Source organism: Eleutherodactylus coqui, chromosome 4 (assembly GCF_035609145.1).
Source record: "Eleutherodactylus coqui strain aEleCoq1 chromosome 4, aEleCoq1.hap1, whole genome shotgun sequence".
In the NCBI taxonomy this organism is placed as follows: Eukaryota; Metazoa; Chordata; class Amphibia; order Anura; family Eleutherodactylidae; genus Eleutherodactylus; species Eleutherodactylus coqui.
The window spans coordinates 242954652-242973262 of record NC_089840.1 but is presented as its reverse complement, the minus strand read 5'-3'; the positions used below and the strand labels follow the sequence as shown (position 1 = coordinate 242973262).

Genomic DNA, 18611 nt, shown 5'->3' with positions numbered 1-18611 from the left:
GCGTTTTGCGTTTTTCCTGCACAGGCATAGAGATAACATGTGTTCCTGTCCACTGGCGTTTTTTTTGCGTTGCGTTTGCGTTTTTAACATAGGAACTGTCAGTTGCATATGTGTCCTTATTTTTCTCCATGGAAATTAATGGAAAAGCCGCGAAAACGCCGTGAAAACGCGCGGAAAAAACGCGGGAAACGCGGCGAAAACGCTGCGTTTTTTCCCCGCTGAAAACGCAAACGCCAGTGGGTGCTCGCCCTAAGATTTATCAGACCTAGCAAAAAGAAAAAGTGATGGAGCTCCACATTGCAACCAATCAGAATCAAGGGATTATTCTATTGGACAGTCACTTTTGCTGTCTTGCATTTAAATGTGCCTATAAGGGTAATTTGTAATTACATTTACAAGTTTTATTATGTGAAGTATCGCTGAAGGTGATGTTACTATATAGAAAACTCCCCTGCTACTAATATCACTAAGAATATAATTACAGGTAGTAGAGCAGTTTTTTTTACGCACATAAAAATCATTTGAAAATTGCATAAAAATTGCGTGCAAAAAAGCTGATCTTTTTTTTCTTTTAAGTCTGTATACGGCTAAGGCTAACTTCACACAGGCAAGTGCAATATGGGGCCCCATATTATGCTCCCCGCCATGTGAATTCCCTGTGAATGCAAGGCGTTTTCATGTCAGAACAGTCTTACATCACTTTGGTAATGTAGCGATCCTCTGCTGCGGTTGAGAATCGCAAAGTTTCTCCCATTGTTTTTAATGGGAGATCTCGCATTGTGTGCACCTAGCATATGGTGTGATGCTGTCGCCAGCCCCATTGAAAGCCATGGGTGCTGAAATGCAAGAGCGATGCAAATAGAACATGCCGCAATTTGTTTCCTGCATTGCGATGTCATGCAGGAAAACATCACTCATGTGTATGACCTCATTCAAAAGAATGGGGTTCATATTCACGTGATTTTCTCGCCTATGTGAAAGCAGCCTTAGGGCTTTTGCCCACTATCATTTTTTTTAACGCTGTGATTTTGCTGTGTTTTTTTCAATGGGACTTTCTAATGTTAAAATCGCATCGCACGAAATCGCAAAAGCACAAACTTACGATTTTTGTGCGATGAGATTTTAACATCAGAAAGTCCCATTGAAAAAAACTCAGTGATATCACAGTGTTAAAAAAACGCTAGTAGGTAAAAAGCCCTAGGCTGAAAACAATGGGAGAAACTCTGCGATCCTCACCAAGCCAACAATTTACTGAACACTGATGAAAGGCAAAAATCACATAACAGTAATATTTTTCCTCTGGAGGAGATTCTGGCTCCCAGTCGCTTTTACAAGTCCCTTCCCAATCATTCTCACCTTTTGATTTACAGTTTGTAAATCCGCATTCACAGTCACCAACTGAAATTTCACTAGAATAAAAGAATGTAAGGGAAACAGCAATTATTATTTCACTCATAAGACTAGTCTTGTAATGGTGATACAGTAAAAACCTCTTTGAGATGACCACTGAAATTTACAAAGCAAGTAGAGGTGACATTAGCTGGGAGGGAAGAGCTGCTCCTCTTAAAAGAAAGTCCGATATGCACAGAAGGGAGATAAATCACTTCCAACCCCCTTCAGAAGCATCTAATCTCTCATGGAAAGGAAGGATGAAGTATATTGAAAATAATGAGGGAGAAACGCATGTCAAGGTCAAGCTGGTGGCACAAGGACTCGGCTTCAATTTGCTACAATCGGGTTAGTGTTATTTCTGTTGACCTAACTCTGGGATTTGTAAGTATTGTCTTACACAGTATACACTGTCTTGTCGATTGTAATTCATCTTTACTTTCTTTTACCCATTAGTGGACTATAAACTGAAGGTGATACTTTTTTATTGGGATAATGAACTTATTATACCTTCTGCAGTACCTTTACATCTTGTATCAAACCCTGTCAACCATCTAGGTGCTTGTTTTTAATTAATTTTAAGTGCTTTTAGATCCTGATGGCTAAGCGACAGCCAATCACGTCCAGCACTCGCTGAATGGCTGTGATTGGTTCAATCACTGCCATTCATCGACCGCTGGCTGTGATCGGCTAAGCGTCAGCCAATCACAGTCAGCTCTTCCAGAAGGCGGGGATTTTTGAATCCCCGCCCAGAAGAGAAGATGATCACTGCCAGGCTGACAGCGTGGGACATGTGATGTATGTGTGTTTTTTGCTTTTGTTCCTGCAGCCAGGGTTTAGAGTAGGGCTTTGACAGTAGGATTTCCTACAGTCAAAGTTGCATCGCACCGCACGAAAATCGTATTTTTGTGCGATGCGATGCAACAGGGAGGAAGGCTCCATAGGGAAACATGGACTACAAAACCTCACGAGTCACGTGCATATAGCGGGACCCGCGAGGTTTTTGTGTCTGATTCACATGTGTGAAGTAACCCATAGGAAAGTATGAGCTTCTCCTACATGCGATTTGTAGCATTGTAGCAATGCAACGAAATCGCGCTACTTTGTCGCCCGTCTAGGCTACACTCCTATTGGCACAACTGTGCTTGCAGGGACTCCTGTGGAGGTTGAGGTCAAGAATGATTCTGTGACTGTCCCATTCATCTGAATGTGGAATGCAGAAATTCATATGCTTGTCACAAAATAATGCAGAAATTTTTGCAACATACCTGCTTTGTAAATAAACATAAGTACAGGCTTGTTCAGTTGTAAGCATGTTGTAAACTTAATATCCTTCTCAGCAAATAACCTTACCTGTGTCTCCTGGCTTGTAAGTGGACTTATCAGTTCTAATGATGCACATTTCATTTTTTTTGAAGATAACAAATTTCTTGCTGTCATCCACATTGAGGTGTTCCCCGTGTGCAGACACATGTAAATGCCATATAGATCGATCTTCTTTTATTATTGGGGCCTAATAAGAAAAAGAAGTCCATTTTTGTTATTTTGTTCGCAGACACAGCCCCCCCCCCCCCCCGCACCTTAAAGGGGTTGTCCCGCGCCGAAACAGGTTTTTTTTTTTTTCAATAGGCTCCCCGTTCGGCGCGAGACAAACCCGATGCAGGGGTAAAAAAAAAAAAAAAATCGGATAGTACTTACCCGAATCCCCGCGCTGCGGCGACTTCTTACTTACCTTGCTAAGATGGCCACCGGGATCTTCACCCACGGTGGACCGCAGGTCTTCTCCCATGGTGCACCGTGGGCTCTGTGCGTTCCATTGCCGATTCCAGCCTCCTGATTGGCTGGAATCGGCACACGTGACGGGGCGGAGCTACGAGGAGCAGCTCTCCGGCACGAGCGGCCCCATTCAGAAGGGAGAAGACCGGACTGCGCAAGCGCGTCTAATCGGGAGATTAGATGCTGAAATTAGACGGCACCATGGAGACGGGGACGCCAGCGCAGGGAAGGTGAGTATATAACTTCTGTATGGATCATATTTAATGCACGATGTATATTACAAAGTGCATTAATATGGCCATACAGAAGTGTATAACCCCACTTGCTTTTGCGGGACAACCCCTTTAGAGGGTTTTTACAATTTTAGCAAATAAAAGTTATTCTTTGTGTAATATAAAGGTACATTACTTTCAATAATTCTATCTGTATTAATTCATTCTGGCTTCTAAACCTCTGTTTATGGTCATTCAATGGGAACCTTCATTGCTTACTTCCATATAATAAACATCTGTAGTGGTCACATGATGAACAACAGATGTCGGCGCAGAGCTGTGTCTTGTGTGTCTGTGGGTCCATCATTTGAGCAGGATAGATTTCTACCCCCTGATGTGTTTATACTTTGCATAATATTCCCTTTACAATTTAGTGACACATGAAGAATTCACTATGGATTTTCCATAGAAAATCTGCAGCAGCAAACTACACATCAAATTGTGTGTTTTTTGCTGCTGATTTTGGTGCAGAAAGGCTAAGGATTTGCTGTATATTTCACTCTTTGCATGGCAGAGGGAGTGATAATCAGAAGCATAAATTAACAGGCTATGGAGTTTAAACTACATAACAATTTACACTTTGGAGTTTATCCGCAGCGCGTGGATGAAATTGATATGGCCGGTGGTGGGAGGTGTTGCAAGGGATGTTCTTCCATCAGTTCCCTTTGGACACGCCCCTTATAAGGCAATGCTCCTCTGGGAAATGTATGCAAATCAGAAAGATAGAAAAATACCTCTACAGCGCCATCTATTGGATGGCAGCATTCCTTCAATTCAAATTGACCTTATAAAAAGGCCACAATGATTGGGAATATTAAACCAAGCCAGAAACCATGCATACACAGTCTATTTCCGGGGTGTTCCCAGAGGAGCATTGCCTTGTAAGTCTCCTTACTTAGCTTTTAGGTATCCCCACATCCCTTCTGGATGTTCTCCTTGGGGAGAGACTATACCATCCCCTGATCCACTCATCCCCTAGGTGTCCCCACACACTTTTTGGGTGCTCTCCTTAATGAGACACAACACCGCTTCTGACCCACAACATAAGCCCCTCAAAAACTAAACTAGAGACCTACAGCATACTGATAAGGGGCAAACACCCCAAAACATACTGTCTATGCATGGTTTCTGGCCTGCTTTAATATTCCCAATCAGTGTGGACTTTATATTGAAGGAATGCTGCCATCCACTAAATGGCACGCTAGAGATATTTTTCCATCTTTCTGATTTGCTCGTACTGTAAAATGCTACATGGGAACATACCCTTATTTAAAGGGGTGTTTCCATCTACGCTTAATATGGCCATGATGCCATCACCGATCTGTACGAGGTGCTGGGAAGACATAAAAAGTTGAGTGCAGCTGGGCTACACTGTTTACTTAACTCCCATTGACGTCTATAGGACAGAAACCGCATTGTGAAGCCTGCTTGGCTATTTCCATCCTCCTGACCATCCTCAACCGCAAAATACAGACTGGCTGAGGGCTGTGGGGCCACAAATAAAGAAGTGCAGGACCTGAAGGTGGGACCCAGACCTATCTGACTTTTGTGGCATATTCTGTGAACATACCGTAAAAATCGGCAATGGAAATAACACCTTTAAATTAAACTAATCGTAGATGTCTCCATGGAGTTGCATGACTCTACGAAAACATGAAGCTGCACGCTGATTGCAACTATACCGGGCAAAAAACCCCAAAGTCACTTCTATTATGTTTATACTTTATAGCATGGGGTACATTATTTGTTAGAATACACACCTCAGACGCTGCAGATTTTCATTTTAAAAAGAATGAGGGAGTGTTATGTAAGTCATTCATGGACTAAAACCTCACTCTTTTACAAAAAGAGGTTCTGCAGCAGCTGAGGTAAGATGGAGCCTTCTGTCTAAGTAATGGGAAAAATCATCCTTTTCAAAAAAAAAAGGTCTGCAGCATCTGATGTGTACAGATCTGTCCTTTCTTATCTGTTGGCTTGTTGGCTCAATGTACAATACCCCGAGGTGTTTGGTGTGAGAGAGAGTCATATCCGTAATATGGATCAATATTACGGACGTTTTTCATATATTAAAACCGCATGTTATCAGTATTTGATCTGTTTTTGCCTACCTGTATTTTTTTTCTACTGAGCAAATAAAGATCAGTTTTTGCCCAATAGAGCAGAATAGAAATACAGAAGCAAAATGCAAAAAAAGGTAAAAAGGTCATGCTGCGTTTTTAAAGAACAACCATGAAAAATACAGCCATTTGAATAAATGTATTAAATTTATTCACATTAGCTTCATATTATGGACCAAATATGGAGTTAAAATACGCTCGCCTGAAAGCAGCCCTTGGCTGTATTTACACGGTTGAGTGCAATATCATAAACCTGTGATTTTTAAGATTTAGCAATGCGATTCAGTGTTAGGCCTTAGTCACACGGGCGTTTTTTCCCGCGATTTGCGGATCGCATAATAGATGTGCATCTGCAAATCGCGTGACCGGGGCCGAAAAAATCGCCCGAAAATACTGCTCCTAGCCGCGTTTCAATAGAAACGGGCCGGAGCTGTCCAGCGCATTGAATTCAATGGAGCCGGCAATATAGCCGGCTCCATTGAAAGCAATGCGCTGCGGGCGATCGCGGGATGAATTTTCGGGAATGGCTTAAATATATAAGCCCTTCCCTGAAATTCATCAAGAAATGTGTAAAAACAAACAAAAAAATATACTCACCTTGTCCCGGCAGACGGAGTTCAGCCGCGGCCGGTGGCAGTTCTCCTGAACTGCCCAGAGTAGTATTCAGCAGCCGGGGATTTAAAATCCCCGCCTGCTGAATGAGCTGCCTCTGATTGGTCACAGCCTCACCAATCAGAGGCAGTTCTCACTCACACCCATTCATGAATTCATGAATGGGTGTGAGTGAGAGCTGCCCCTGATTGGTCCCTGCGCTGAGCCAATCATAGGCAGCACTCACTCACCCATTCATGAATTCATGAATGGGTGTGAGTGAGAGCTGCCTCTGATTGGTGAGGCTGTGACCAATCAAAGGCAGCTCATTCAGCAGGCAGGGATTTTAAATCCCCGGCTGCTGAATACTACTGTGAGCAGTTCAGGAGAACTGCTGTCGGCCGCGGCTGAACTCCGTCTGCCGGGACAAGATGAGTATATATATTTTTTTGTTTTTACACATTTCTGGATGAATTTCAGGGAAGGGCTTATATATTTAAGCCCTTCCTGACAATTCATCCCGCGCTCGCCGGCAGCCCATTGCTTTCAATGGAGCCGGCTGTATTGCCGGCTCCATTGAATTCAATGGGAAAACATCATTCTTCTCTGCCACAGCTGTTACAGCTGTGGCAGAGGAGAATGATTTGTCTACTATATGTTCTCAATGGGGTCGGCGCTGCTGCCGCAGGCCCCATTGAGCGCATATAGAGAAGAGAACAGGAATCGCAGATCGCAGATAGGTGCGATCTGCGATTTCTGTTCTATAATTTATCGGACGAGCGCATAAAAAGCGCTCATGTGTCCGATACCATTGCAAAGCAATGGTTTTATAAAATCGCCAGACGCATGCGCATGCGCAAATCGCGCGAAAAAACGCCCGTCTGACTGAGCCCTCAAAGCGCAATTCTTGTTGCTGTACATGCAATCACATTTACACGCAGGTGCGATGCATTTATTTTTGCTCACATAGGAAATAACGGATGATTCCTGCAGTGGGATCTACGAAAAGTAGGACATGCAGCGATTTAAAAAATAAATGCTATCGGTGTAAGCAAACAAATCGCTCATGTAAATTAAACTATTGAAAAAATTGGGTTCTATTCACATGTGAGTTTTATCCATTTCACAACGCATAGAACTAGCGCATGAGAATCACCCGTGCAAATGCAGCCTCATCCACAGAGTCGGAGATTCCGCAGTAAGCTGCACTAATTCGTCCTATGAACTCCACAAGATGCCAGACTGCTGCCTGGAAACCAAATATATCCCATTATAATCAATGGGGGCCGTTCAGTGGCATTGTGTTCCATCATCAGATGGGTCCATTTGGTCGGTGGGTGCCATTTTCCTGCTTCACGGACAAAGCTAAAAAAGCAGAACCCCCAAACGCTGATGTGAACAAGCCCTTAGCCTGATGTGGTGCAGTGATCATTTCTGCCCTCCTATTCACTCATCATCTACAGGGTGGACACCCACTGGCGATATTTTCTCCACTGTGCTGCAAGACTAAAGGAAAAGTCTTGCAGCGCAGTGCGAGAAAAAAACGGCATCACGCCGGGACATCGCCAGTCTTTTCCATGGGGCCAGCTGCAGCAGCGCTAGCCTCATTGAAAAGAGATGGAGAATGCCACGGACTTCTGCTACAGCTGTGGCAGAAGTCCGCGGCATGCTATCCCATTGCTTTCAATGGGATCGGCACTGCTGCCGATCCCACTGAAAGCACTGCTTTCTGTCAAGCCCCACAGTAGGATTGTCCGGGAAGGGCTTGAAATATAAGCCCTTCCCCGATAATCATCAGTAAGTGGTAAAAAAAAAAAATTACTCACCTCTCCGGTGCTCAGACCCGTCCTCCGGCTGGCTCCCCTGCACTGACTGAATAGCTAAGATATTGCTATTCATGAATGAATAGCTAAGGGCAGTCTGTCAATGGCTGAGTGCTCAGCCAATAGCTAAGCACTAGCTGCTATTGGCTGAGCCCTCAGCCAATCAGCACAGCCCTTTCAGGAGGTAGGGATTTTTAAATCCCTGCCTGCTGAAAGAGCTTAACAGCAGAGCAGGGGAGCCAGCCGGAGGAAGCGTCTGAGCGCCGGAGAGGTGAGTAAATTTTTTTAATTTTTTTTTACCACTTATTGATGATTATCGGGGAAGGGCTTATATTTCAAGCCCTTACCGATAATCATTCTGCGGGGCTTGACGGAAAGCAGTGCTTTCAATGGGATTGAAAGCAATGGGATAGAATGCCACGGACTTCTGCCACAGCTGTGACAGCGGATTCCTTCATCTCCGCGGTCCCCGCAGGGATGAAGGAAACTCCTGCCACAGCTGTCACAGCGGTGGCAGAAGTCCGCGGCATTCTCCCTATGTTTTCAATGGGGCTAGCGCTGCTGCCGCTGGCCCCATTGAAAGCACTAGCGATATGCCGGTTCTATTCCAGAATCTTTCTTGCGCTGCGAGGTGAGAGTTTTCTCGTGCTCTCGCAGCGCAAGAAAGAAAATATCGCCAGTGAGTGTCCACCCACAGGGTGGGCCATCTAAAAGTAGCCCAGCACCAGGGGCGGACTGAGCGATGTACCCCCTGGGCAGGTCCCACAGGAGAGTTTTAGCACCTCCCCTGAATCTCAGTCCATGTTCCTCCTTACCCTATACTTCTCTGCGAGTATTAGTGATGGCAACAGGAAATGCACCTGTAGGTCCATGGCTGCTTAGACGTTTAGTACCCCATTTCTCATACTGCTAAGGTAAATGTAAGCTGTGCTGTGATTGGTGGTTATACTACTGAGGTAAATGAAATCTGCATTGTGATTGGTATTATACTGTTGAGGTAAATGAAAGCTGCACTGTGATTGGTGGTTATACTGCTGAGGTAAATGTAAGCTGTGCTGTGATTGGTATTATACTGTGAGGTAAATGAAATCTGCACTGTGATTGGTATTATACTGTGAGGTAAATGAAAGCTGCGCTGTGATTGGTGTTATACTGCTGAGGTAAATGTAAGCTGTGCTGTGATTGGTATTATACTGTGAGGTAAATGAAATCTGCACTGTGATTGGTATTATACTGCTGAGGTAAATGAAAGCTGCGCTGTGATTGGTGTTATACTGTGAGGTAAATGTAAGCTGTGCTGTGATTGGTGTTATACTGTGAGGTAAATGTAAGCTGGGCTGTGATTGGTATTATACTGTGAGGTAAATGAAAGCTGTGCTGTGATTGGTATTATACTGTGATGTAAACGAAAGCAGGGCTGTGATTGGTATTATACTGTGAGGTAAATGAAAGCTGCGCTGTGATTGGTATTATACTGTGAGGTGAATGAAAGCTGTGCTGTGATTGGTATTATACTGTGAGGTAAATGAAAGCTGCTCTGTGATTGGTGTCACACTGCGAGGTAAATGAAAGCTGTGCTGTGATTGGTATTATACTGTTGAGGTAAATGAAAGCTGTGCTGTGATTGGTGGTTATACTGCTGAGGTAAATGAATGCTGCGCTGTGATTGGTATTATGCTGTGAGGTAAATGAAAGCTGTGCTGTGATTGGTGTTATACTACTGAGGTAAATGAAAGCTGTGCTGTGATTGGTATTATGCTGTGAGGTAAATGAAAGCTGCGCTGTGATTGGTATTATACTGTGAGGTAAATGAAAGCTGAGCTGTGATGGGTATTATACTGTGAGGTAAATGAAAGCTGCGCTGTGATTGGTATTATACTGCTGAGGTAAATGAAAGCTGCGCTGTGATTGGTATTATACTGCTGATTTAAATGAAAGCTGCGCTGTGATTGGTATTATACTGTGAGGTGAATGAAAGCTGTGTTGTGATTGGTGTTATACTGCTGAGGTAAATGAAAGCTGCATTGTGATTGGTGTTATACTGTGAGGTAAATGAAAGCTGAGCTGTGATGGGTATTATACTGTGAGGTAAATGAAAGCTGCGCTGTGATTGGTGTTATACTGTGAGGTACATGAAAGCTGCGCTGTGATTGGTGTTATACTGTGAGGTAAATGAAAGCTGCGCTGTGATTGGTGTTATACTGTGAGGTAAATGAAAGCTGCGCTGAGATTGGAATTATCCTGCTGAGGTAAATGAAAGCTGCGCTGTGATTGGTATTATACTGTGAGGTGAATGAAAGCTGTGTTGTGATTGGTGTTATACTGCTGAGGTAAATGAAAGCTGCATTGTGATTGGTGTTATACTGTGAGGTAAATGAAAGCTGCATTATGATTGGTATTATACTGCAGAGGTAAATGAAAGCAGGGCTGTGACTGGTGGTATACGCGGCTAAAATATGCAATACACCTGTGTGAATGAACCCTTATTGGGGACACGTGTGGCCATGCATCCTAACTATAAGTTATACTTGGGAAATGTATGCAGACCTGGAAGGGATAGCACTTGGAATAATCATGAGTGTTTATCTTCTCTTCAGCTACAGGGAGGACTTGGTCTTCATACTTCAGCTCTATTTTCAAGTCAACGTCTCCTTTTAGATCCAGGAAGGTCACGCAGACTTTCTCCTCTGTCCCATGTTCTAAGTTAGCAGGAATTACCACCACATAATGGCTGCAAGACATAAAAAGGAAATAGTTTAGGGCAGATATAGAGTTAGTAACTTAATGGAACACTAAGGCCTTTTTCACACAGGCTACTAAATCGTGAGATTTTGTAGCAATGCAACATCGCTGCAAAACTAATTTTGTGAAGCCCATGCTTTCCAATGTGTTCCTTCAGGCTATAAAACATCACTCATGTGATAGATTCCATTGGAAACCATGGGTTTTGTAGTGATAATTTTGTAGTTAGATTTTGTAGCCCATGTGAAAGGCCTAAGGGCGCTCTTACACATGCTGGAATATTCAGCAGTAAACTGCAGAATATTCCATCATTGAAATCCTAATGTCTAAATGTAGATTTTGATGTGGAGCTGCAGCAGAATTAAGCCATTTTTAAATCTCAATCGAAATCCGAATGTGAGCAATGTGGACTTTGGCACAGATATTTTCAAATGGCGGAATAGTTCACAATTTATTGTTTGTGAAACAACCCTTAACAGGAACATCTATTAAGCGCTGCTGAGTCACAAACAGTGGAGTCAACATTATATCCCTTTTATGCCAGATTCACACAGACGAGTGCCCAATATTATGCTTGCCAATGTTCGTTTTTTATGGCGATGTGAAGCGATTTTGATATTGTAATTCTTACTCACATGATAGGATCATAAAGTGTTTCCCATTGACTTCAGTGGGAAACATCGCACCGCACCCGCATGCACATCACACAGCATGCAAGTGCCATGTGATGGGTTTTAAGGTCCCATTGAAAATAATAGGTGAGGCTTTCTGAAGCTTTGATATAAAATGCAGCCTGCTGCGATTGTTCTTCTTCGCAGTTCAATGTGAGTGAAAAATCGTTCATATAAATAAATCCATTCAAAAGAATGAGTTTTATATTCAGGATAATTTTGTGCATCTCGCATTGCACAAAACTCACGCAAGATTCTCCCCCCCGTGAATAAGCTCTTACTCTTATCATTCATTTCTAGGTTAACTGTTCTTTAAACATGCAAAATAGTTTTCAAGAAGGAAGAAAACTGCCTCTAACACCGCCTACATGTTGTGATTCTGCAAGGCCTAATGCCCACGGACAGATTTCTGCCGCGTTCCACACGGTGGAAATCAGCGGCATGATTCTGCATCTATTAGATTCTATTGAACCTAATAGCTTTTGCCTTGCAATGTTCACGCTGCGGAATTCTACCGCGGAGTTCTGCAGCATGAAAGAAATCACGGCATGTTCTATTTGCCACAGAAAAATGCGTGGCCGGCTTCCATTGTAGCCAATGGAAGCAATCCATCACGCGATACTTCTGTTGTGAGCACAGCGGAAGTATTGAGTGACTACGTGTTACCGCCCACTGCTGACTCACCAGACGGGACTCTCGCGGCGCATTCCAAAGGTGCGTATGCGGTCTTTGTGCGGCACTGTGTCGGACTCCGCTGTGATATTCCGCTGGCGGAGTCCAACACAGCCGTGGCCACGAGGCCTAAGGGCTCCTAACCACTTGCGTTTTTTAGCACTGCGATATCGCTGCGTTTTTTTAAACGCAAATGTCAATGAGACTTTCTAATGTTAAAAATACATTGCACAAAAATCGCAGTTTTTAACATTAGAAAATTCCATTGATAATCATGTTAAAAAACGCGGCAATATCGCAGCGTTAAAAAAGCAAGTGGATAAACGGCCTAAGTCAGTATCCAGCCTGCTAAGGAGCTTTGAAGAGGCTATCAGTCAAACGCCCATCTGTAACAGCACTGTTATAACAGTGATACTATCTTTTTCTGATATCCTGAGTTGTGTTTAATAGCTGAATACAGAGTTTGATACTGACTGAGTTACAGAGAAACCATTTATAGGTGATACTAGAAAGAAAGTTTCCTTCCATCTAGAGAGGAGGAATTTTGCATACTTTTTCCCAGTGAGCTTTGCCCTACATACCAGCTGGCTCTCCATCAGAAGAATCAGTACATTCTGAAAGTAACTTCCAATATATTATCTATAAATTAATATTTTGTGTCCTCAAGCTAATTATTTCCAGCAAAATATGCATATACTTGGATCTTACGGTTCTGATGCAGATGTTAGCGGTGAGCTGAAGATTGCTAGGTAGACGGATACCAAGAGAAGCCACATGTTGGATCACACGTCACCTCCACTAAATCTCCAACATGTTTCCTCTTTTATAGTAATGAGAAATGAAGTAGGAGTCTATATCACCCCCTATGCAATCCTAGAACAGCTCTTTCCCAATCCATCGCAGCTCCTGGAAGTAGACATGTGAGGTCAATAAACCTGTGTAGGAGAAATTTGGCTAATAGGCAAGATTTCAGCATCAATACATGACCTTTTATCTTCTGTGAAGTTTGTGTTGGTGGAGATGGGCCAATATAAATATCATCATCTACATACAAGTCATATTACATAAAATGCATAATCAGTAATGGACTGGGGTCTCTTGGGCCCACCATAGGAGAGGATTTAACTAAGGCAGTTCTTGCATAAAAATGGAGTTGATATCCTTACACGCACAGGACACACCATCAATAAGGTTATTTGTGAATCATCCCATAACAAATATGTCCAACAGACAAGTGAGTAACCCCAAAGTCAACTCCTATTATAGTTGTGCGAATGGGATTTTGGGGCCCATTACTGTTGGGGGGCCAAGCCTAAAAAAAGAGCACCTGGTTCTCTGATGGTCTAGTCTGACTTTTAACCTAATTTTCACCCACATATCTTCAACTGCCTAACTATATAAAAGTGATATACTATCTACACTGCACATACATATGAATAATTTGTCTTTACAAATATGACTACCAATATTGCCTTTAGAATGAGATGTTCAAAGGCAGAAGTAATAAATTGGGGTCAGTGGACCCTTGATAGATTTGTGGCTAGAATTCATGGGTCAATAAAACTGGATGGTAACCTGTAACAAGTTTCACCATACTTTCAATTTACACTATGGTTATCACCAACAAATTATAATGTAGAGTAACTTTCTGTAGCTTCAACACTAGTCCACATCTATAAAATAATAGTGTATATTTATTACTGGTTTTACACTAAAATTCTGGAGTAATAGCTCCTTTTTTTAGCAAATTAATGGAGACAAATTTACTAATAATTTACACCAAAAAATAACAGATATTACTCTTTTCACTCAACTTTGCAAAAGTGTCTAGAAAAATGTGTGTAACTGTCACGTCAACCTGGATGTGCTGGATCTGTCACTTGCAGATCTACCAAAAATGCAAATAAACAAGGACAAAACAAGAATGTCACCAAAATATGGGAAGCACTGTCCCTATGCAATCAAACACTGGGAAGGGCCCTGCCTGAAAGCAGGGTGATCGCTCCGATAAGGACGTCCATGAACGCGTGACTCGGCCCCTAGTTGACCCTACATAGGGAAAGGAAACAAAACCAGAAAGCCAAAATCACTATGTCAACAAATGCAGTACTTAGCTTGAGCTGCAGCAAGTAACTGAACAATCCAGTAGAAAGCTTCTGACTGCTATCCCAGTCAGGGAGAGACTAAAAAAATTAACCGCAGTTCAGCTCAGTCTCAAGCCGGGCTAAATAGCCCTAGTAATTATCCACAGGTGCGACTAAACACATAACACCAAATACCATACCCACTGAGCCAGAAGATGTAGAAACATCTCCAAAACTAGCACCAGACTATCAGCAAGGCGGCAATCCCAGGACCGACGCAACAGTACCTCCCCTTTCAGAAGGGGCCCCAGGACCATTAGAACCAGGTCGTCAATATTAATTAAGTCTGTGAAAATTTTTCACAAACTGATCCGCATGGACATCTGTTGCCAGTACCCATGACCACTTCTCATGACCATAGCCACACCAATGCACTGAATACTGTAGCCAGATGAGAGAACACTATGCAACTTATCTCAAAATGAAAATCCCCATCAACCACAACCGGGGCTGGAGGAGATGAAACATTTCTTGACTGAACAAACCTCTTTAACAGAGACTTATGACATACATTAGTTATTCTCATCGAACTAGAAATCTCAGAAAGAAATCTAGAAGGAATCTATAAAGACACAGGGTTAATTTTTCCAATGATTTTCAAAGGGCCAATAAAATGTGGACCTAACTTAAAAGTCTGTTGTTTGATTTTTATGTTTTTAGTTGACAATCATACCAAGTTTCCCACCAAGAAATTAGTTTCCTCAGAACGTCTATTGTCTGCCACCTGCTTAAAATTTATAACCGTCCTTTAAAGATTCTTCTGCATATCTTCGATGCATATCTTCTGCACCACCTCGATGTTAGAGGAGAACCTCCCCGTAGATTTCAACAATCTATTGTTAAGTGCGAATTCAGCTAAAGGCGAAAACCCCGACCAATCCTCCTGACACATAACACCGCAAGTATTGTTCCAGACTCTGGTTACATCTCTCAGTTTGTCCATTAGTCTCTGGATGATAAGCCAAGGAAAACGAGAGCTTAATACCCAACTGAGAGCAAACAAAGCACCAAAATCTGGAAACAAACTGGACCCCACGATCGGAGATGATATTTGCTGGGAAACCATGCAATCTCACGATATGAGTAATGAACAATCTGGACAAGGTTTTAGCATTGGGAAGACCTGGAAAAGGCACAAAATGCCACATCTTGCTAAACGATTAACCACAACCCAGATAACAGTATTACCCTCTGAAAGCGGCAAATTCGTAATGAATTTCATAGACAAATGAGTCCAAGGTTTCACAGTTATTACCAAAAGCATCAACCTCCCGGCAGGGGAATTACAAGGCGATTTAGTCCTGGCACAAACCTTACAGGATAAGACAAAGCTAAATAGATCTCATCATAAATAGAGCCCAAAAAAATTATTGTAAGTAACTTACGGGTACTATTAATCCCTGGATGACTAGCCAACACAGAACTATGTACTTCAGACAGCACTTGCAGCCTCAAATGAACTGGAACAAGCAGCTTTCCCACAGAAAGACTTGTCGGAGCTAAATCCTGTGCTTTACGGACCTGCTCCTCTAAATCTAGTGAAACCGTGGACGCCACAACCCCCTCCAAAGGAATTGGCACGGGAAGTTCACCCGAAATCACAGGAACAAAACTCCTGGAAAGAGCATCAGCCTTAACATTTCTACTGCCAGGACGATATGTAACCAGAAAGTCAAAACGCGAAAAAAAATAGTAACGATCGTGCCTGTCTTGGGTTAATTCTTTTGGCTGACTCTAGGTAAATCAGGTTTTTGTGATCCGTAAAAACTGTCACCTTATGCTGAGCCCCTTCTGAGAGGTGCTGCCACTCCTCAAAGGCCCACTTAATTTTCAACAGCTGTCTGTCACCAATGTCATAATTTTGCTTCACAGTAGAAAATGTATGTGAAAAAACCAGAAGGATGAAGATCTTGCAATGTACTTGTTCTCTAGGATAGCACCACCCCAACCCCAACTTCTGAGGTGTCAACTTCCACCGCGAACAGTCTGGATGAGTCTGGTTGCACTAGAACCAAAGCCATTGCAAAACATCTCTTTAAGGCATGAAAAGATTGCAATGCCTTGGTGACCATTTAGAAGGGAAGCAATCCTTCCTTGTCATATCTGTCAATGGTTTGACTACCACTGAAAATCCTTTGATAAACTTCCAATAATAATTAGCGAACCCTAGAAACCTCTGCAGCGCCTTCACATTCTCTGATAACATCCAGTCCCGCACCACCCAGATCTTCTCCGGATCATCTTGAAACCTCTTGGGGCAATTATGTGTCCCAGAAATGTCATCTCCTGCATGGAAAAAACGCATTTTTCCAAATTATTATCACACAAAGCTTGCAGGACCTGACAAACATGAGAAACGTGTTATTATATGTCCCTTGTAGATCTAACTTTGAAAATCAGTTGGCACCATTCAACTATGCAAACAGATCTGGAATGAGAGGCAATGGGTATGGATTACGCTTGGTGATCTTGTTTAGCTCCCTGATATCAAGACACGGCCACAAACCCCCATCCCTTTTCTTAACAAAAAGAAAAACTGTGGCCAGTGGAGAATTTGAAGGGCGTATGGTTTTTTTTTCTTAAGCTGTCCCGGACATAAACCTTTAGGCCTCCTTCACACGGGCGACACCGCATCGCTGCAAGAAAATTGCAGCGATATTGCATCGTATGATATCGCTGCAATTTTCTCGCAGCAATACCGCGATTTTGTAGCGCTACAAAGTCGCATGTGACGCTACAAAATCATGCGACTTTGTAGCATCTGCTACTGTCAAAGTTGCATCGCATGCAAACCGCGTTTTCGTGCGATGCAACAGAGAGGAAGGCTCCATAGAGAAACATCGGCTACAAAACCTCGCATGTCGTGGGCATATCGCCGGACCTGCGAAATTTGTGTGTCATTTTGTAGCATGCTACAAATCATCTCATGTGTGAAGGAACCCATAGGAAACCATGGGCTTCACATACATGCGATTTGTAGCATCGTAGCAATGCTACAAAATCGCGCAACTTTGTCGCCCGTGGAAGGAGGCCTTAGAGCCTGTCTCTCAGGAGCAGTTAAGCTGTACATGCGGCTTTTAAGAAGTTTATGGTCCGGGATGAGTTCCATAGTGCAATCCTCCTCCCTGTGAGGTTGCAACTTGTCTGCCCTCTCCTGTGCATAGACATTAGAGAAGTCAGATAAATAATCAGGCAAATCATCCACGTGCGCTGAAGATACTTTTACATAAATACAGCAATTTTTACAGAAAGGGCTCCATTTAGAAATGTCTGCTCTCTCTCAAACCACCATGGGATTATGCAACCAAAGTATACCTAAAACTACTTGCTTTTTAAGGGATTCTATAATATAAAGGGTGATAGTCTGCATATGAAATTAATCCGATTTTGAGATAAAGATCCGGAACACAGAACTTCAAACATTTCTGTGATAGTGGAAAGGCATCAATAGCAGAGATAGGAATGGGTGAATCCAGAAGTTTTATCTCTAACCCCAAATGTTTTACTGTCTCCTGATGAATTAGATTGATACCAGCTCCACAGTCCAAAAAGACTGTGATCAGACCCCTATCACCCCCAAAGAGATTCTCAGTTGGAAGAAACAGCCTGGAGGACAACATCTAGGCAGTCTGTGGGCTTAGAGGAAACTCCTCTCTAACCTCCAGGCCACCTGGTTTTCCAGCTGAGACCTATGGCGAGGACAATTCTGCACAAAAAGTCTTGTCCGATTGCAGAAAAAGCACCATCCCCTGACATGACCCCTCTTCTCTCTACTGGCCTTGCCAGCCAATGAAACCAGTTGCATGGGTTCTTCCCCCTCAGAAGCTAAGAAGGCAGAAGTAGAGGAAAGCCCATTATGCCTTTCTTGAATCCTTCTACCTACTCTAATGGCTAACGACATTGCATCATCAATACTTTGGGGAACCAGATAAACCACCAAGAGTCTTTAATTTTATCAGTGAGACCACAGTTAAACTGGCTTCGCAAAGCTGGGTCATTCCATTGAGTCTCTCACCAACGGCAGAACTCGGCGCAGAAATCCTCAATGGAAGAGTCTCTCTGGTGTAAAGCTCTGAGCTTTCCCTCTGCTAGTGACACCCTATCGATGTCATAATAGATTAACCCTAGGGAGTTGAAAAAACGATCCACAGAGGACAAAGCTTCAGAGGAGTGAGGCTAGGAAAAAGCCCACGCCTGTGGAGCCAGAAAATGACAATGTCAACACTCTGTAACTTGTCACAAGAGGACACAGGGTGTAACCTGAAATACAGCCTGCAAGATTCTCTAAAGCACATAACTTTCTGTCAGTCTCCAGAGAAACAATATGGTAGCCCAAATTTAGGCTCCTAACTTGAAGCCTCCAGGGTTGCTTGCTGCTGCTTTACCTCAGCAACCTCAAGTGCCAGCGCCCTCA

The 18611-nt window shown here is 43.0% G+C and overlaps 1 protein-coding gene across 1 annotated transcript in view; it reads right to left on the bottom strand.

The window, feature by feature from the left end:
* Positions 1–12862, bottom strand: part of LOC136626159 (alpha-2-macroglobulin-like) — a 149690-nt gene extending 136828 nt beyond the window's left edge. The window contains exons 1-4 of the mRNA XM_066600966.1: positions 12762–12862; positions 10516–10699; positions 2743–2902; positions 1357–1409 (exon numbers count right to left, since the gene is read on the bottom strand). Coding sequence (XP_066457063.1) covers positions 1357–1409; positions 2743–2902; positions 10516–10699; positions 12762–12829 — 465 coding nt within the window. The 5' untranslated portion in view covers positions 12830–12862. The remainder of the gene's footprint in view (positions 1–1356; positions 1410–2742; positions 2903–10515; positions 10700–12761) is intronic.
* Between the last annotated feature and the right edge of the window lie 5749 nt (positions 12863–18611).